At 40.8% G+C, this 21,793-nt stretch overlaps 1 protein-coding gene across 1 annotated transcript in view; it reads right to left on the reverse strand.

The window, feature by feature from the left end:
- The window catches only part of DMD (dystrophin), a 2,524,637-nt gene that overhangs the window by 1,421,239 nt on the left and 1,081,605 nt on the right, over positions 1–21,793 (reverse strand). The window contains exons 26-28 of the mRNA XM_066577956.1: positions 14,042–14,212; positions 5,868–6,050; positions 1,271–1,405 (exon numbers count right to left, since the gene is read on the reverse strand). Coding sequence (XP_066434053.1) covers positions 1,271–1,405; positions 5,868–6,050; positions 14,042–14,212 — 489 coding nt within the window. The remainder of the gene's footprint in view (positions 1–1,270; positions 1,406–5,867; positions 6,051–14,041; positions 14,213–21,793) is intronic.

Below are 21,793 nucleotides of genomic sequence, written 5' to 3' on the forward strand. Positions count from 1 at the left end.
GTAAACTGGATTGAAGTCATCACCACTTCTAACCTTGCTCCATACAAACCCCATGCCCATGTATTGCAGATTACATTATAGAGATAGAGAAGACCTGTCTGCTCCTCTAACATATCTGTTTTAGTAAATAAATGTACTTCCTTCAGAACTCTACATTGCACCATTCCTCTTATAACTCCTAGAAATGGATGAATACGTTAACAACTTGGTGTTACCATTACTCTTGTCAAATGGATGTGTCCCTATACAGTTTGACACCATAGTAACATAGGCTGAAAAAAGACACATTTGTCCATCTAGTTCAGCCTACTATTCCACAAAATTGATCCAGCAGAAAGCAAAAAAAACATGGGGTAGAAGCCAATTTTCTTCATTTCAGGGGAAAACAAATTCCTTCCCAACCCCAATCTGGCAAAATCTGACATCATCAGCACTGATTGGACAGATTGAGAGTGTTTAGGGACACACCCCTAAATGGTAACACCTAGTTATAAGTGTATTCATAATTTTTAAGGAGGAACAACAGAGGAACTTAATGCAAAGCTATAGGAGAAAATACAGTCCTAAACTTTTACTCACGACCTGAAGGTGGCGAGTTCAATCCCCGCTTGGTTCAGGTAGCCGGCTCAAGGTTGACTCCATGGTCGGTAAAATGAGTACCCAGCTTGATGGGAGGTAATAAATAAATTACCTGAAAGCGTTGCAGAATAATTTGGTGCTATATAAATAACACGATTTATTTATTTTGTTTTTAATTGTATGATGAATTTAATAATTTGCTAAAACAGTTATGTAAGTACAGCTGGTAGGTACTCTTTGACAGTAATGCTGAATAGCAGATTAGAGGCATTTTGACATTATAACCATAAATCACAAATATATTGTCACTTATTGAGTCTATTTTTTGGGAGGGTCTCACTGTGACAAACATTTGCTTTGAGGACTCTACAAAGTGCTCACTGTTTTCATGGTTAGTGGTGCACTATACATCTACAAGCATATTGTTGTGGCGCTAAGTGGCATAGGACTGTGGGCTGCAAAAGCAAACCCTGGCAAGTTTATGTTATTTAATACAGCCTTGTTAATTAATTCAACATTTATAAACATTTTCAACTTTCCTACTCAACAAGAGATTTCCAGCAGAATCCCAATTTCAGCTTGCAAAAATAATTGACCTGGTTGGTGTTATGACTTAATTATATATTGTAATGAATGTAATTAGACAGCATAATTACCTTTATAATTTAATCAATATCACCTCAATACAAACCTTTAAAGCATGTGAAATCTCTTCTGGTGACCCTTTAGGTTGCTGAGTGGTTTTCAGTTTTTCTTCGGTTTCATCAATCCATTTATTTTCAGCATCCAGGTATGATAATAGTTCTAGCCAACATTTCCATACCTCCTGTAACAAGTAATTATGGTTATTATGTAATAGAGGTAATGTGCAATCACTGTTATTTGGTTAACTTTAAATTGAAGTCATCTTAGTAACATGCATACAATCACCATGAAATTATATAATCATTTTCAAAAAAATAGCATATAAAAATACAGAAATCCTTCCCATTTTTCCCAAACCACCCTTGATGTAGGTCAGAATTTGCTGATGGCTTTACAATTCTGTTATATCCTATTCCCTTCTAGTATAGAAAATATAGTTTAAAATGCGCCTCTCTATTTCTACCCCTATTCCCTTCTAGCCTATATATGTATATTGATCCTTTTCTTTGAGAGAACCACTGCTCTAGATAGTGCTAAATAAAATAACATGTTTTGCAATTAATTAAATGGCAATATATTGTGAGTATGAGGCCGTCCGTTTTCCCGGGTGGCTGATATACGCTACGTTGGGAGAGGAAAATCTGGTGAACGAGCAAACAAATGAAATGTTTGTGCGCCTGTTCAGATGGCCTGTTAACCCGGCGCAAATGCACCGAGCTGAGAGGGGCCATCACCCATCTTTCCTCCCTCCCCATAGCAGGCTCACCTCTCGTTCCTCCCCGCTCAATCTGTGCAATGGGAGGGGGCGGGACAAGTATGGACCTAAGTGCTGGTCCACCCCGCCTGCTCCCATTGATGGCTATGGGCAAAGGGCGGGGAGAGGGTGGGCGCTTAGCTCCACCCCCTACCCATACCTCCCATTGCACAGAACGAGCAGGGAGGAATGAGAGGTGAGCCTGCATGGGGCGAGAAGAGCAGAGGGAGGGAGTTTAGCAGCCCCGCTGCTAAACTCCCTCCCACCTACGGCCGCTGCTTTGGGCTTCCATAGGAGCCTGTGCACTGGCCGACATATTCCAGCCCAATGTAAAAACGCCCAGCGCTATATTGGCTTTGCCGGGCGTTTTTACGTCTCAGAAATACACCAGGTGATCTGATGCATTGGAATCCAATGCATCAGATCACAGCGCATATTGGCCAGCAATGAAAATGGCCAACGATATGCGATTGTGTGAAAGAAGCCTAAGGCATAAAAATTTCTATATGCTTTCTGTATACTGGTTTGACATTTGCCTTAAAAGCTCCAAAGTCTTATACCTGCAATAACTAAATGTCTTTCATGTAATCTTAACGTAAACAATTTTTCAGCCCAAAGAGAAGTATTCCTTCTCTTCATACATAGTTCAATATTTTTTCTGACCCACAAAAGTCAGTGTTTAACCCTATAGGCCCATTTATACACAACGATTATTGCTCAAAATTCGTTCAAACAAGCAGAAGTGAGCGCTAATCGTTCAGCGTGAGGTGAATAAATCGCTCAAATATCGTTCGCGGTTGTTTAAGCTGACTTTTCCGTCAGCTTAAAAATCTTCGTTAGCACTGACTGGCTTGTCATTCTGTCTGAATGCTTCAAGCTCAGAGCTTCCCACAAGAGGGAGAAGCGCTAAGCAAGAAGCGGACGAGAAGCCAGCAAGCCCCCGACAGTTTGAATGCTCTGCACGATTGCGGATGACCTTACATCAGCGCTGGTGCAGTCGTCCAAATGACTGTCTGCCCATGTAAAAGGGCCTTAACTAAAACAGTACAATGTGACTAAGAATCTGTAAATGAAATCATCAATGACAGATCAGTAATGGGCCAATCAATATGTAAGGGTTCTGTTACATCGGACGATCTGTCGGACAACACATGCCTGACAGGCCATCCCAGCTATAATCATTGCTGTGCTTTTACACAGGAACAAGCATCACTGATTGAATGGAGTAGCGGTAGTGAACGGAGGCGGAGCATAGTGGGGATAGTTTGGGTCCGCCCACCTACATTCACAGTAAGCAAGCAGTTATTCATAAGTGAACGATTGCCTGTTGACACAGAACGATAGGTTATTCAGTTTTCTGCAGGCGCTATTACAATAGGCACAAGCTACTCTGAGCAGTACTTCTGAATTATACAGGCTCATTGCAGCAGTGTGCTTGTTCATTTACTCAATGGTTCATGAATAGCCACCATCATATTCTATCTTTGAGCTTGTAAGCTGTATCCTACTGCTGATATTGAATACCTATTCAGTGGTTAAGCTGTTTTCTAGCCTTATCAGCTGAGATACTAATGCCCATTTCAGCAGCTAACCAAGAGTCGGCACCGCTGACAATAGGAATAAGTTACTTTGAATTGTGTCATCAAACTAAAAAAAGCTCATATTCAGGGACTTTGCTGAAGTATTAGCCTTGCTCACTTAGGGTTAATGGTAATCCAAACAGCATCAAAGCACTCCTATTTCTCACAGCAACTGGAACTTCAAATTAAAGGCTCTTTTACATGGGACGATTATCGTTCTGGTCGTTCAAAACCCAGCGCTCCCGCTGCCCCGTCTCCCTGCCAGCCGCACTGTCAGTGATCCAGCAATACTAGGTCCATGGGGATAGATAGGGATGAGTGTCGGGCATCATTTGCCCAACTCTCGTTACGTGTAAAAGGACCTTAACTGTTTGTAACAAGGGCAAATAAGTCACATTCATCTCTATGTGTGTATATTAGGGCTCAATCACACGAGTGCTGTGGGGGCACAGTATAGCTGCACAGTAAAGCCGTCTGCACATGAACATATTTTTGCTGCAGAATCTGTGGCAGGCATTTGTACTGCGGATGCGCAGCAAACACCATCCATGACATAGTAGGAAAAAAAACACTTTTTCCTGTTTTTAACACTTTTTACCCAATTGTGGTTTCCGCAAGAGTAGTAAAAATTTGCAGTATGCCCCATGTTTGCGCAGATTCCCCGCGGAAGGCTTCCATTGAAGTTAATGGAAACCATCTGACCCCCGAACCATCTGCAATTAATATTTCAGACAGGTCAATGATTTCGCATCTTCGCCTAGCGGCAACGCATGAGGAGGAATTTGAAAAAATAATTCTGTACTGCATATGTCCTATGGCGAGGCAGCAGGTCCATCCACAGTGCAGAAAAGATGAGAAATGATAGGTAAGTGCGGACGCAACTGTTGTCAGGGTCGGATTCTGCTGCGGGCTCTGCCAGCTCTACCGTGTTCAGGTGACTTTAAAGGGGTTCTGTCTTAACCGTCTATTTACCGCATCTTCTCCCTGCCAATCTTCTTCTGCCTCCTGCAGTCCAGAAGGGTCACCTCACCTCCAGCTGGCTGATTCTTCTGTTTCCTGTGATGAAGCGTACATTCACAGGCATTCTTCTTCCTGACCGGCAATGTACGGTACATCACTAGCTCACAGCCTGGCATGGAGTGCCGAGCTATTGCAGAGACTGTGCATACTCACTGTCACAGCAATAGATCAGCATTCCTTCCTAGACAGTGAACGCTATGTCACAGGGACGCGACCTTCACTGACCTGCAGGAAGAAGAATGCGAGGAATGCCGGCTTCACAGCAGAAGAAGAGGATCCGGTCAGCTTGCTGTGTGCTGCCCTGGGGAACTGGAGAAAATCAGCGAGGAGAAGATGTGGTAAGAAGACTGACGGGGGATGAATAGGCGAATAAAGACAATTTTTTTTATGACAAAACCCCTTTAAGGACAGGCTGAAGCTAAGAAACAGTTAAGAGCCTATTATTAATGGTCACAGGACATGAATTTATAGCTCAGGACAGATTAAGAACAAATGGTTACGTTGCAAAGGACAAGGACAGTGTATAATAGTTATCTGGATGAATGCACAGTATATTTGGCAGAACTGTTACAATTGGACAACCCGTTATCTAAAGCAATATTTATAAAATAAAGTAATTAGTATTTTTTATTTCGACTCCTAAAGAATAGTGCAACCTACAAACCCAACTTTCAAATAGCACTATAGTGTTCTGCGAATATACACAGAAATAATCTGAAGAAAATCCGCAAAACCAAAAATAGAATAAGACAATAACATCTTTATTGATAACAAATCCTAAAATATTATAAAAGCAGCAGGGCATAGTCATGATAGAGGCCAGAGTAGAGGAAAACGGATGCACAATCATCATACCACAAGACACCCAGCAGTCAATTATCATAAAGTAAGCTAAAGACAACAATAAATCCCTAGCAGACTAACACATCAAAGTGCCAAATACCGCATGAATACAGGTTAGAAAGACACAGGATGCCGGATGAATAGTAAATACAAACCTTCACTCCAGCCAGTCCTAATGCATGTTTTGCAGAAAAGCTTTGTCAAAGGAAAGCAGGTCTCTATTACAGTATATTTATCTACATGGCTCCAAAGGCTCTGAAGCTACTGTATGTGACTCAAACGTGCCATTATAGTAATCTGACAATTTCAGAGTTCGTGAATTTAAGCTTTTTTACTATGCATGTGGCAGTAGCAAATTGATAGCCTAAACACTTGTTTTTGTCTAAAAAGATTAGCACATAAGATGTTGATAACATTTCCATAAACACGAGAACAATTAAACTGACCTGAAGTGCTTCACACTTTCCATTTAACCTGCTGCATAGTCTTTCATAATTGGTAACTAAAACATCCAGTTCTTTCTTCAAAGGCTCATGGGCAGCAGATGGCGCTGTTGCAATGAAGTTTTTCACAGATTCTGTCAAGAGCTTCACCTTTTTCTGTTTCTGTGTAGCATCATCTTTTGCCCTCTGCAAACAGCAAATGTTATTTTTAGAAGTGTTCCTAAAAACATTTTTAGACAGAAAATGAAACTTATTGAGTTGCTAATAATAAGATTTAAGGCCCATTTATATGGGCCGATGATTGGCAATGAACATTTGTTTGCCCACTCATTGGCCCATCTGAATATGATGGCAATCAGCAGATGAACAAGCAAACAATCATTAGCTAACTAATTGGATCTTTCATGTTGGAATAAAAATGATTGCTGATTCCTTGGCAGCTCATCTCCTCATGTAAACAGGGAGATGTGCCGCCAAGTATGGGGGTGAATGATTGTATTCAAGACCAGCCTTAGGTTTAATGGCATGCTGTGCAAAATTTATTTTGGCACCCCCAACATATGATAAGAAAAATATAATTTATATTGCACTGATAGTAACAGAACCCAGCTTACTACATAGATATGATACCAGAACTGAGCTTACCAGAAAGATACAGTACTAGCACCGGGTGCTGGTACTGTATATATGCAGTGAACATCTTTTTACTTCTTAGCACATGCTACTTACTCTAGAGTTGATTATATCCTTATGCAATCTCTTTTGTTACCGCTAGCTTCTACTGCTACAATTCATCCATGCTCTTTGTCTGAACACAATGTAATTTAGGTAGATCTTCAAGATATATGGTCCAAACCAAGTGGATTTAAATGGAGGTTAAATGATCTACTTTTAACTAACCCTTTATTTGTGGAAAAGCTCACAAAAGTGGTATAATTTACTTTGAAACAATAGTTCGGACTCTATACACCCCTCCATTGTTTGAGCAGCTCATTAGGCAACCATAAGTAGGAAAATGATTCAAGTGTTGTCTTGCATGGAACTAAAACATCAAGAATTGTTACTTCCACAGGAAGCTTATCTTGCCTTTCTTCAGAAACATAAAAGTCATTCTGATTTAGGATATAGATTAGAGAAAGTTTGCACAAAAGTTACTTTTTGTTCTAATAGTTTGGGGCAAGAAGATTTTGAGATGGTCTAATTATAACTTTTTCTCAGTAGGAGACAAACTAGGCACTCTTTTAGCACAAAGATTTTCTCCTAGACACGCCTTAAATGCCATCGCCAAAATGAGACTTCATAATGGTAACTTATCACAGAACCCTAAATAGGTAATGAATGAGTTATTTTGCTTTTCTCAACAACTACACACAACTTCAGGGAACTTCAATTATCTTAAAGCTTGTTCGCTTTTGTCTGTGGTGAGAATACCCATTCTCTCCACCTATCGAGATCATTTAGAAAAAGACATAACAGTTGAGGAAGTTATGGAAGCCAGTAAGATGGCAAAGTGTACGAACTCCCCTAGCCCAGATGGTTCTGGAGCTTTATATTGTAAGAAACTAATAAATTGCCTTAGTCACCCTTCTTAAAGCAATTAAGAAGGGGGATCAATTAGGCCTGAATATTATATCGCGGCTATTCAAGTTATTCTAAAACCTAATAAGGATCACCCTGCATGTGAGAATTATAAGCCTGTCTCCCTTACTAACCATGATATGAAATTACTTGGAAAAAAATCTTGGCTGTTAGAATTAACTATTTTTAGCATCATACATTCATCCAGATCTGGGCTTTGTACCAGGGAGACATAACTCACAGAGTTATTGACATTATTTCTTTAGTTCAAACCTACTGGGATGGGAAGTCTTCTCGAGAGAACAGTATGCTTCTGTCTCTAGTTGGACCAAAGCCTCAACCTTCCAGGCCTTGGAAGGTTGGGGCTCTGGTCCAACCTTTCTAACTTATAAACATTTTATTGAGCACCTACAGCATGGATTAATGTAAGGGGATTTGAATCAGACATAATTATCATATGTAGAGGCACTTGACAAGGGTATCCCCTTTTGCCCCTTATTTTTATTTTAGTGGTTGAACCCTTGACATCATCCATTCAGTTACGTCCAAATATTTGTGGATTTGTTGTGGGTGACAAAGAACATAAGTGCGTCCTATTTGCCAATTATTCGCTTCTCATGATCTCCTCCCCACTGACTACTCTCCCTAATTTATACAAAATATTGCAAAAGATTTTAGAAGAATTCTGGGTTAGTTTTAAATTCTGCGAAACCAGAAACCCTCAACCACAATTTACATTAAAGAGTAGTGAAACTCCTTCAATTAAACTGACTTTAAATGGCACACTACTCTTATCATAACTTAAAATAGCACATACTTACTCGTTTCTCTCCATATATGAGGTCCATTATACCCAATTATTCAAAACAATACAGGAAGGTTTACTCAGATGGAATGGTTTGTCAGTAACTTAGCTGGGTTGAATAGCCTCAGTTAAAATGAATATCCTACCCTGATTGCTCTACGTCTTTCGAGCTATTACTATCCCTTTGGCAGTTAAAATCACTTCAAAGTGATAAATGGAAATATAACTGGGGCACACAGAGAGACATGTTGAAGCTAAAACTATGTATACTTTAGGGAGTCAAGGAGGCCTAGGAGTGCTTCACATTATCAGACCTCCAAACTAGTCCAACTGTCCAAAATCTATTCCCAGTACTAGATTGCCCTGTGGGTTGGTGTTAGGTGCACTGTTCAGATACAATTTTCTGCTTCTGTGTCTGACAAATATGGGTGTCGTCCCATTCTCTCTGTTCCCTAAGCTTATATTCACTCTCTTCCAGCACTCCCAGGGTTAATAGCTTCTGGTCTCCTGTTCAGCTGATGCTCCTTTTCTAATCACCATCCTATATAGCTGCCCTGGGCCTTTCAGACCTTGCTGCAGTAGTGATGAGAGTTTGTTCCCTTCACTTCATGTCCAGCCTCTGCTTCGGCAGTTACCTTGCTAACTTGCGTTCTGCTTGTGTTCTGTGTTCTTTGTTCATGTACTCTATAGTCTGTTGTTCCCGTTGTCTGCTTCTCTGTTTATCCTTGTCCGCTGCTTTCTCCTTTGTTCCTTTACTTCCTGGTGTTGTTCTCTCTTTGTCTTACAGGTGTTCTGGCCCATCAGGGTAAGTCAGTGCCTAGAGGAAGACCATGGGGTCATCCTTATCAGGACGAGTACTCCGCTTGTAGGCAAGGGTCTCCCTCTCCTGCTTATCAGTTCAAGGCAAGATACCTTCCCTAGTTTCCATCCATATACGGGGCTGTTCATCTGGTATCTCACCTCCCACACTGGGGTTGGCTGTCAGCCATGCTGGATTGGATCTTCGCCTACCCGGTAGGTTGACACAGTGGTTCCACATCCACAGTCCTTACAATAGGAATAGAAAGCATATCATGCCCCAGACTTCCAATTGATCTCCTATCTCAATCACTGGGTACGAATAGCATAAACCACAGCCAAGCTCTCTATTAACATGTTTCTGGTGGAGGCTGAATGGAAGGTCGTCCTTCAATGGTACACAGTGCCAGCTAGATTATCTCACATATATTATGAAGTTTCATCGTTATGCTTCAGGAGTTGTGGATAGGTGCTCACAATGTAGCACCCATGGTGGGTATGTCCAGTAGCTCATAAATTTTGGATCCGTATTTCTCACGTGATTTATTGGGTCACATATATTAATCTAAAGAAAGATCCAATGCAAGCCTTTCTAAATGCCCCCATTCCTAATATCTCATAATATATTATTCTAACGGCAAAAATAACCTTGGGCAGAAGATGGAAAGTTAATTCAATTCCTTTAGAATTGGTTGAAAGTAAAATGGCGATAATGGTAACTGATTGACTTACAAACACTACATCAAAATTATAAGCATGATGGTCCCCCTGGATTTCAAATGTAGGAAATTAAATAATAACATCAAACTCTTCACTTTATCCTCCCCTTTCCTTTTTTCCTTTGTTTGCCTTGTCTTTCTCTAGTGCATCAAAAGTTAAATAGATCCTAATACTTTCAAAGCGATTTTTTTTTAAATTTACATACTGTAGATAATATATGTATAATTATTCTAATTTTGTTTCATATGGCTTACATCTCTGAATGTAATATCTAAAGACAATAAAAATGATTGAAAGCAAAAATATGGTAACAGAATCAAGCTTATTTACATAATGTGCCAGAGCAGAGTTTATTATATAGATACGATACCAGAACTGAGTTAACTACTAGAGATGAGCAAGCACCCAAATGCTCGGGTCGAGTCGAGCTTTTTGTAAAATTCGAGAGCTCCACTCGAGTAACGAACACCATTGACTACAATGGGAGACTCGAGCATTTTTGTATGTGGGACGCCGGGTGCCGAGCTTTTTTTTTTTTTTTAGGTTCGTCTCTCTCTCTCTCTCTTTTTATTTAGATAGCTCCGCAGGATATGTTACTATTATATAAATGAATGCCCTTATTCTTAAATTATTGTAGATACAGAAAGATTACTGAAGGACTTTATTGCAGACAGAAATAGATGATGTCAGGATAAAACTATTTGCCAGCACTTCAGAGCTTTGCAGCTATGGAATTTGAAATATTAATGGAATGTACACTGTTTAAGTCCTGAGAATTAATTCAGCTTCTACTTCATTGTTCAGTTTTAGCAAATAAATATTATCTTTTATGTAATTAAAAGCAATACATTTTTCTTATACTGTACTTGCCGTATTAATTCTTTGCGGTTTTCAAGAATTCTGAAGTCATTCAATAAAAACCTTCATTGTTTACATCCAGGAGATGTGTCTGTCCTGGTTATGTGATGGACACACAGATGCAGGACTGATTATAGTCTGGCCACTTTTAGGCCACTTGCAGATGAGCATGTTTTTACTCCGTATTTGGTCCATGTTGTATGGTCTGCAGTATGGAGCTAATGCAAATCTATGTATCTATATAAACTGTCATATTTCTCATAGTTGTGCTTTAAAAATGCAACATGCACTAATTTTGGCTGTTTTTGCATTTATTAGTATTATTATACATTGGGCATACAAGGATCCATATTTAGCCATTTGAGAAAAAAATGACAACTAAGGCTGCCTGCAGACGGCCTGGTCGGATCCAGGAAGTGAGAATTCTCGCCGTGGGACCCGACCCGAGCGCCTGCAGAGAGTAGCGCGTACTCACCCGTGCCCCGCAGATCCGGATTTTTCAAGTGCCGGCTGCCGGGCAGCCGGCGCATGCGCAGACCGGAGCCGGCGGTGGGTGAGTGATGTTTCAGAAATAGAACATGCCATGGTTTGTTTGCGGAGCGAGATTTCGCGCGGCCAAACCGCGGCCGCCTGCATAGGATTGCGTTTGTTAACGCAATCCTATGCAGGCTTCCAATGGCGGAAATCCCGCCGCGGAACTTCCGCCCGTCTGCAGGAGGCCTAATATGGAAGCAAAAACAGAGCAAACAATGATGAAATACCAATGACCAATGGTTGCAATGTCATATCTAACATGTCCGCATCATGAATGTGTGACAATACGCTTGTGTGAAACTAGTCTGGTTTGGAAAACTGTGACTGTGTCATGCCCACATTGTAGTACCTGACACCAGTTTGTTTGTTTTTTCAATTAAGGCAAAAAAGTTACAGTTTTGTTGCAATTTCAGAAAATCGTGCCAAAACTATAAAACACCTGCAATTTGTGAACACAGCCTCACACATCAGTATTTTGGCCAGAATCTTGCATAAGTATTTGTAATTCCATAACAATGGAAGGATCTGTACATCTTTTGCACTATTGAACCACCCAAATGCTTACAAATTCTGATGCAAAATACTGTACTGAGCAAAATATGCCCTTGTGGAAGAGGTGTTACAATATGTGTATTAGACCTGTGTCTTGTAGCAAGCTGATCACCTGCATCCATCACATGAGCAGAACACATTTTATCTACTGGAAGTAAAGAATGAATGCTCCTTTTTAAGACAGCAAGCAGGGATCTTGCAAATCGTAAGGAATTAATAAAGAAAGCATACTAGAAAATTGTGTAACTTATCAGTTATGCGCAACCTAGTGTTGAGTGAACTGAAATAGTCGAACCCTCTTTCAGTTCAAACTTTGCTAAAACATCAGTTCAACATGAACCTGATGCTCTGCCGAACCCACTAAAATAATAATAATTTTTCCTTGTTGTGCAAAGAAGAAAAAAGAAGGAGAAGAAGAGAGAAAAAGAGAACGGAAAACTTTCTGACAGCAAGGGTGATCAATGAGTGGGACAGGTTACCACAGGAGGTGGTGAGTTCTCCTTCAATGGAAGTGTTCAAACAAAGGCTGGACAAATATCTGTCTGGGATGATTTAGTGAATCCTGCACTGAGCAGGGGGTGAACCAAATGGCCCTGGAGGTCTCTTCCAACTCTACCATTCTAGGATTCCTTATTTGCCTTCTTTTTAAATTTTTTTTTTATTCTTTTACTTTATTAGCTTTAGCTTAAAAACATCTCAAATGTACTTAGGCCTTAGTCAGACGGGCGTTTTTTCGCGCGATTTGCGGATCGCATGACTGATGCGCATCCGCAAATCGCGTGACCAGTGCCCGAAAATCGCCCGAAAATCTGCTCCTAGCCGCGTTTCATTAGAAACGGGCCTGAGCTGTCCAGCGCATTGCATTCAATGGAGCCGGCAATACAGCCGGCTCCATTGAAAGCAATGCGCGGCGGGCGAGTGTGGGATGAATTGTCGGGAAGGGCTTAAATATATAAGCCCTTTCCTGCAATTCATCCAGAAAAGTGTTAAAATAAAAAAAATATATATACTCACCTTGTCCTGGCAGCCGGAGTTCAGCACGGCCAGCCTGCAGTGGGTGTGAAGGGGGTGTGAGTCAGACCTGCCTCTGAGTGGCTCAGCGCTGAGCCAATCAGGGGGGAATTGCAGGGAAGGGCTTATATATTTAAGCCCTTCCCTGACAATTCATCCAGCGCTGTCCGGCAGCCCATTGCTTTCAATGGAGCCGGCTGTATCGCCGGCTCCATTGAATTCAATGGGCAAACATCGTTCTTCTCTGCCACAGCTGTTACAGCTGTGGCAGAGAAGAATGATTTGTCTTCTATATGTTCTCAATGGGGTCGGCGCTGCTGCTGCCGGCCCCATTGAGCGCATATAGAGAAGAGAACAGGAATCGCAGATCGCAGATAGGTGCGATCTGCGATTTCTGTTCTATAATTTATCGGACGAGCGCATAAACAGCGCTCATGTGTCCAATACCATTGCAAAGCAATGGTTTTTAAAAATCGCCGGACGCATGCGCATGCGCAAATCGTGAAAAAAACCCGCCCGTCTGACTAAGGCCTAAGAGTGTTATAAAAGGTATTTTATGGCTCTTAGACAGTGTTACAGACCAGTTTTAGGGGTATTAGTCAAGTTTAGGCTTAGTTCAAACTAATTTGGACCAAACCAAACTTTTATCGAAATTCAGTGAATCGACTGAACTGAACTTTTGAAAAGTCTGCTTACTAATAATGCAAACATGAATAGAAAACATAACTATTGAAACAATTGCAGCATTCTTAATGTAAAAAGTGACTCAGATTCCAGCACCCTCTTAAAATACAGCATTTTCGGTGCTCACAATACATTTCCATAGTCATGTTAAATGTGTGTCAATCCCATTAGCATTGAGCTGGTGTAATTTATTTAATTTATTTCGAATTTATTGGTTTTGATTTCTAAAGAAGAATCTAAATTCTCCCAAAGATAAGCCTTTCTTCATGTAGTTATTATTACTAATACAATTAGCTATTTGCTGATGATTACACTCATCATGAAAAGACAAACATTCAATGAAGCATACAATAGCTCATCAACTGCCTTCAGCTACAGTTCACAGTCATTGACCTCTGTAAGAACCAAGGTCCCCTAATATGAAAGAAAACTTGTACACATCGGATTCGGCAGCACAACTCAATGGCTGTATCTAATGTTGTCAAGTAATTACCAGGTAGATTATTACGTTTCGGTATTAATTTCTTGGCAACAAGTGTTGAGAAAAATATTATTATTACAAGTAAAACAAGGTCAAGTTGTGTATTCAATGTAGCAGGTAGTCCATAGAAGTAGTAGTACAATGAAAACAATGTACCTTAAGTTCTTCTAATGCCTTTTGTAACTCTTCGGGTGTCTTGTACTCAAAGTCTCTCTCTAAATACTCATCTTCAGCTTGTGATATCCATTCTTGCATCTCAGACAGATCTTTCCGAAGATTTAACGTTTTCTCCAAGCCACCTTTTAGTGCTGCTTTTTTCGTGTAGGCCTAAGTTTTAAAAAAAACAACTCTCAGTTCGACAGTGGCAAGGACAGTTGAAATGTTGAGATTGCATGTGGAGGTTTCATACCAAGACGGCATGAAAGATTTGTTATTAGAGATGAGCGAATATACTCGCTAAAGGCAATTGCCCGAGCGAGCATTGCCCTTATCGAGTACCTGCCCGCTTGAGACTGAAGGTTCAGGTGCCGGCACGGGGAGCGGTGAGTAGCGGCAGTCAGCAGGAGGGAGCGGGGGGGGGGGGGGGGAGAGAGGGAGGGAGAGATCTCCCCTCCATTCCTCCCCGCTCTCCCCGGCAGCTCCCTGCCCGCCACTGGCACCTGAACCTTCGGTCTCGAGCGGGCAGGTACTCGCTAAAGGCAATGCTCGCTCGAGCAATTGCCTCTAGCGAGTATACTCGCTCATCTCTATTTGTTATACATTAGGGCAAATAAAAGTTGACATTGTATTCACATAGAGCAGGAAAAATGTGGCGCACATAAGTAGGTGCTTGTCTAATATACACATACTGTGGCTGCACGCTTCTGTTAGCGATAATGTGTATTAACCTCTGACTTTGGAAATCAATTGAAATGGTACTTATCTCAAGGGCAAACAGTATTTTCGTTTTACTTTTTTTCCAGCACATTTTGTTACAGCTTTCAAAATGTACACCGTAGGAAAAATGTACAATAATGAAAATTCTTACTGTATAGTAATGTGAAAATATGTTAATATGTTTTTGTAATCATTAACTACACAGCATATGGAGATGTTTCTAATTTTAACATTAACTCCTTCATTCCCGAGCTATTTTAAATTTTGTTTTTTTTTGTTAGCGTTTTTGTCTCTGTTTTCCAAGAGTCACTACGTCTTTATCTTTCCATTAACATAGCCCTACGGGGCTTGTTTTTTTGTGGCACAAGTTGTATTTTTTAATGGTACTATTTAATGTACCATACAATGTACTGAAATAGATTAAAAACTTTTAAACTCGCTTGAATGGGAAAAGTGTAATTGCACCATTGTTCTTTGTGTTTAATTTTTTATGATGTTCATGGTGCAGTAAAATAGCTTGTTAACATTATTCTGTGTGATTGCAGTGTGTGATATCAGATTTATATAGTTTTTATGTTTTATTGCTTAAAAATAACTTTTTTTAGTTAATTAAAATTGCTTTCTGTCCTAATTTTCTGAGCACCATAGCTTTTTAAATTTTATGGTAATGGAGCTGTGTGAGGGCTAAGATGCATAGTCAGCATTGACCACAGGGGTTGAACAGATGCAATCAATGCTAGCATGGTTTGCGGCCATTACTAGTGGATACTGTATGAGCTGTTTAACACAGCTGTCATTCCAGGTGTGGAGTAGGCTTGGCTTCATAAAAACCATAGCCCAAGATGTACACTTTCTTGAAGGAATTAAAGGGGTTCTCCAGGATTAGAATAACAAAGCTGCTTTCTTTCAAAACCAGGGCCACACTCAGCCCCATGCACTTCAATGGAGCTGACCTGCAATACAACTCATGCTGTTTTTGGGAGAAGGCATGTCACAGAGACGGAAAAAGTCTATAGACTAAATTATTTGGCCCTTATCACAGTTATAGACTAAAATGTATATACTTTAATGGAAATTTAACTTAAAAACATGAATGGGCTCACACACATGCGTATCGCATGGACGAACAAAACAACCACACAAAAACACAAAGGTCGCCTCTTCCTTATCTCAGGAAACTTATGGAGGCTAGAAAAATCAATATTGATAAAGGACTACTAATGTTATGTCCTCTATTTTTTATTTGTATCACATAGGAGGTAGGAGGAAGGCTCTATCTGCTGTAGGGCGCCTGTAAGTATAATGCCCCCCGCAGAGTATTTTAGGTAGGGAGCCTCTTCCTAACAAAAATTCGCCCCTCTGTGATTACAATATAGCGCTTAGCGCATGACGAGATGGTTCAAATAGGAGAAACTCCAAGAGAACTAGACCCTTATGCGCAAGAATTACGGCGCAGACCAGGGTTATTCAATTGCAGTATGCTCGGCTCAACGCGTTTCCCCACACGAATGTGGTTCATCAGGAGCACAAATATTTTGAAGAAAGAATGATAAATCAGGATGATAACTGATTCTGCTTTTTGTTGTTTTTTCGTGATAAATAGATATTTTAAAATATTAGAACAGGGTGGCTTGGGAAAGCGCAATTTATGTGCTCGATCATATATAGACTGGATCACAGCATCTGATTTATTCAGGACAATTTCGAGCACTAAATCGCCATGGCGTATCTCTATAGCCAAGTTCTTGGGAAATCCACACAATGGATAGCTATAGTGACAAATAACAGTACAGCTAGGGCTGAATGCGATTCACCACAAAAAGCCCACAAGTAGATCTTGCCCAGAACTAGGTATTGATTGTCGCAGGCAAAAGAAGTTGTTGCAGAGATAAATGCAACAGCCCCAAAAAGGCTAATAAGCCCTAGAGATTTTTTGACCCTTATTTGGTGTATTAGCTGCAGATGGTGCAGCCAGTTTCAAGAGACAGCAGCTCATGAACAGCAAATAGTTGTTGCAGAGATAAATGCAACAGCCCCAAAAAGGCTAATAAGCCCTAGAGATTTTTTGACCCTTATTTGGTGTATTAGCTGCAGATGGTGCAGCCAATTTCAAGAGTCAGCAGCTCATGAGCAGCAAATGGTTGTTGCAGAGATAAATGCAACAGCCCCAAAAAGGCTAATAAGCCCTAGAGATTTTTTGACCCTTATTTGGTGTATTAGCTGCAGATGATGCAGCCAATTTCAAGAGTCAGCAGCTCATGAGCAGCAAATAGTTCTATCATAAAACCCAGTGAGGGTATTAGAGGAGCTATCTAATAGAGCCTGCAAGTAGATGTCAGATATCTAATTCGCCAAAGTATCCCTAAAAGCACCCAATAATAGAAAAACAAATAAATAAAAGGATAAAGCCTGTGGCTCTGATGGTGAGCCACAGGAGTAATGCTGGATTGACTGGAAGTGTGCCCATATATAGTAACTTACCGGAACGCCCCAAGGGAGGGGATTGTAATATGGCCCAATCACTGTTGTCCAGAAAGGACAGGGGCCGGACTATCATAATTATACTATGTAACTCGATCGTAGTGCAACTAGAAGGATGCTGACTCACATCATCACGCCGGTCATGTGATCGCTAGGTAGATCACATGAATGGGAACAAAGTCCCATTGCTAGTAAGGGCAAAGGAGCAGTTCTGGCAGCTGTGATTGCAGATGACAGAAACAGAAGAGGATAAATAGCAGCAATAAACTTTGCACTTTAATTGTATAGTTTAATAAAGATATTAATATTGTATATTCTCAGATTTAGAACATAAAGAGCAATATGTAGTTTACGATAGGTCTTGATATTTTAGCAATTAGATAAACATAATCCAGTAAGGCATACTAATAATGATGAAATTGATATTAGATAATCAGACAAAATGAATGATTCCCATAATAGGGTATTAAGAAGCCGAGCGAAGGACAGGGGCGGTTTGTCAGAATCTCAGATATATAAGTAACATCGAGGAGAGTATATCAGATGATTTTTCATTATAAGAAGCAGTTAAAGCATAGGCTTTCGTTCAAGCCAGAAGGGCTGAGGCTATTCATACGAAAGATCCAAGATGCTTCTTTCTGCAAAAGGCGTTGATCTACATTTCCTCGTCTACCGTGTGTGCGCAAAAGCTCAATGCCTTGAAATTTTACGGACTGTGCATCCCCATTGTGTGCCAGCCAAATATGATCCGCAAGAGGTGTGGATTCGTGTCTTTGGATGTTACCAACATGACCAAGAATCCTACGGCGAAATTCCTGGATTGTCTTTCCAATGTAGTTTTTCGGGCACGGACACGTAGCCATGTATATGATATTTCTGGTCTTGCAATTGATAAAGTCATGGCAGTTGTACGTGCGATTAGAGACAGCACAGGTAAAGGAACTTGACTTGTGGATAAATGGACAGGCAGCACAGGAGTGACACGGAAAAGTTCCTCGTGGTCGATTTGACCCTAACCAGGTCATTTTGGAAGCATCAGGTGATAAATGGCTTTTGACGAGGTGGTCTTTTAGATTATGACCACGTCTGTATGTTATACACGGTTTAGGGGAAATGTAGTCTCTGATGTCATGGTCATTCTTCAGAATGTCCCAATAGTGAGATAATATCTCACGTATCTGGAAGCAAGCGGTGTCATAGGTACCTATCACTCTAGAAGAGTGATCGGTAGAGCGTATTCGTGGTGTTAGTAGTTTGGTACGCTGTTGTTGAGACGCAAAGTGGTAAGCCTGCAAAATTGTTTCTTCGGGGTACCCTCTTAAACTAAAGCGTTGCATCAGTTTTTGGCTCTCTTGATGGAATGCAGTTTCATCGGAACAATTCCGTCGTAAACGAAGGAATTGTCCCTTCGGAATACCACGTTTTAAAGGGAGGGGATGGTGACTCTGCCACCCCAATAGACTATTGGTAGCAGTCTTTTTCCTATACAAGGTAGATGAGATGGTACCATCCTCATTTTTGGAGATCTGAATGTCCAAGAAGGGTAATGTAGTAGAGTTAGTCTCACTGGTTACGCGTAGGTTGAGGGTGTTGGTGTTTAATACGTCGACAAAAGAATCGAAGGAGGTGGATGTACCTTTCCATAGAATGAAGATATCATCTATGTATCGTAACCAGAGTACGATGTTGTCTGACCATTGTGAGTTATTGTAGATGACCTTTTCCTCCCACCAGCCCAGGTACAGATTAGCATAGGATGGGGCACATGGCGTCCCCATCGCTGTACCCCTGAGCTGGTGGAAGTACTCGGAGTCAAACACAAAATAGTTGTGTTTAAGAATAAACTCTAGTAGGTCAATGACACACTGATTGTGACTCTCAAAATGTACACCTCTTTGCTGGAGAAAAAAAGATACTGCCGTCAGGCCACCTTCGTGAGGGATAGAGCTGTATAGTGCTTCAATATCCAATGATGCTAATATGACGTCTGATTCAATAGTGATGCCCTCGAGGATCCTCAAAATGTCCATTGTATCTCTGACATATGACCTTAGCGATAAGACATAAGGACGTAAGATCTTATCAACATATAAACTGATGTTCTGGGTAAGATTATTTACCCCAGAGACAATGGGACGTCCCTTGATGGGATTCGTACCTTTATGTACCTTCGGTAATGCGTAAAATGTAGCAATAGTAGGAGACGAAGAGTACATAAAGCGATATTCGTTAACGTCAATATTGCCACTGGTCAGTTTTTGTTGCAACAAGTTACGTAGCTGCATTAGGAACAGATTAGTAGGATCACTCGAAAGGGTGCTATATGTAGCAGAGTCATTCAAAAGTCGGCGACACATGTCCACGTATTGTGCTCTATTAAGTACTACCACATTACCCCCTTTATCCGCTTGCTTTATAATGATCTTAGGGTTTTTTTCCAGAGTTTTTAACGCCTTGATTTCTCCTTGAGTCAGATTAGAGTTTGGTTTATGATTGGTAGTTAGAGTTTTCAGATCATTTTTCACCAATTTCTCGAATATATCAATTTCGGGACTATGAAGAGACGGAGGATTACTTTTGCTAGATGGTTTAAGGTCCGTAAAAGGACCAGAACCCAAAGTTCTAGAGTTTTCGTCCTCAAGGTCTTGTAACATCTGAAGACCCTGAAGATCCGATAGATCCAGGCCCAATTCTTTAAGATGTTCTCTGTTTTTGATGGCAAAAAACTTTTTCCATCTTAATTTGCGAGTGAAGAGGGAGATGTCCTTCGTCCACACGAACGGATCAAAGCGGGTCGTGGGGACGAAGGACAGCCCCCTCTCCAACAAGCGCAACTCCTGCAACGACAGGTTGTGGTCGGACAGGTTGACCACCTTCAACCTATCTTCAATAGGAATTGAGTCCGTCTCAGTTATATGGGTCATATGAGAAATCACTCCTATATTGTCTCTCGAATCTAGTTGAGAAATGGGAGATTGGGGATTAGTTGGTTGTGTCATTCGGTAATAGGCGGTTCTCGTCGCCCCCTCAAAAAATATTGGGATATAGGAGGTTCGGCAAATACTCCTTCTTGCGGTTTTCTATCACGGTTTCTATTTCTGGGTTGAAACCGTGTCTTGAAACGACGCGATGTTAAACGGTTGGAGGGTACCAGTTCACTCTCAGACAGATCCGAAGAACTAGGATCTGTCTCAGAGCGGCCTGAGGTGTTGGTGTAAGCCCTGTTATCCTTAAAATCAAGGAGATCACGATTAAACTGTGTGTGTTTCCTGTCCTTGATTTGTGTCGTGAATTTTTCAATGTTAGTATACAGGACCTTCTCTTTAATAGAGAAATCAGGATCAGAACTGAATGCTTTAACTCGTTCTATCTGCTCCTCCAATTTTTTTTGGTTAGCCCCAAGTGTGGATTTTTCTTCATCCAATAACAATTTGATCAGTTTGAGGGAGGCTAAGGTGGATTCATCTTGCCATTTTTTGAGAAATATGGGATTTTGAAGACGTTTTGGTGGTACAATTGGATTACGGAGGCCCCGGGGAACTATCTGATGTTCGATATATTTTTGCAGGCCCTGGACCTCCCACCAATTTCGTAAATATTCTCGATAGAGAAAAGTCAGTTCTTTAAAACATCTTTCAATAGATTGGTTCTGATGTGTAGCTCTGAATTCCCCTTCTGAAAAAACCGCACCTGCCTCAGACAGCCACTGAGACGTGTTAAAGTCTTTTGAAAGAAAACCCGCCATACAAATAGAGAGACTTGTCACAGAGACGGAAAAAGTCTATAGACTAAATTATTTGGCCCTTATCACAGTTATAGACTAAAATGTATATACTTTAATGGAAATTTAACTTAAAAACATGAATGGGCTCACACACATGCGTATCGCATGGACGAACAAAACAACCACACAAAAACACAAAGGTCGCCTCTTCCTTATCTCAGGAAACTTATGGAGGCTAGAAAAATCAATATTGATAAAGGACTACTAATGTTATGTCCTCTATTTTTTATTTGTATCACATAGGAGGTAGGAGGAAGGCTCTATCTGCTGTAGGGCGCCTGTAAGTATAATGCCCCCCGCAGAGTATTTTAGGTAGGGAGCCTCTTCCTAACAAAAATTCGCCCCTCTGTGATTACAATATAGCGCTTAGCGCATGACGAGATGGTTCAAATAGGAGAAACTCCAAGAGAACTAGACCCTTATGCGCAAGAATTACGGCGCAGACCAGGGTTATTCAATTGCAGTATGCTCGGCTCAACGCGTTTCCCCACACGAATGTGGTTCATCAGGAGCACAAATATTTTGAAGAAAGAATGATAAATCAGGATGATAACTGATTCTGCTTTTTGTTGTTTTTTCGTGATAAATAGATATTTTAAAATATTAGAACAGGGTGGCTTGGGAAAGCGCAATTTATGTGCTCGATCATATATAGACTGGATCACAGCATCTGATTTATTCAGGACAATTTCGAGCACTAAATCGCCATGGCGTATCTCTATAGCCAAGTTCTTGGGAAATCCACACAATGGATAGCTATAGTGAGA

This window comes from Eleutherodactylus coqui, chromosome 1 (assembly GCF_035609145.1).
Source record: "Eleutherodactylus coqui strain aEleCoq1 chromosome 1, aEleCoq1.hap1, whole genome shotgun sequence".
In the NCBI taxonomy this organism is placed as follows: Eukaryota; Metazoa; Chordata; class Amphibia; order Anura; family Eleutherodactylidae; genus Eleutherodactylus; species Eleutherodactylus coqui.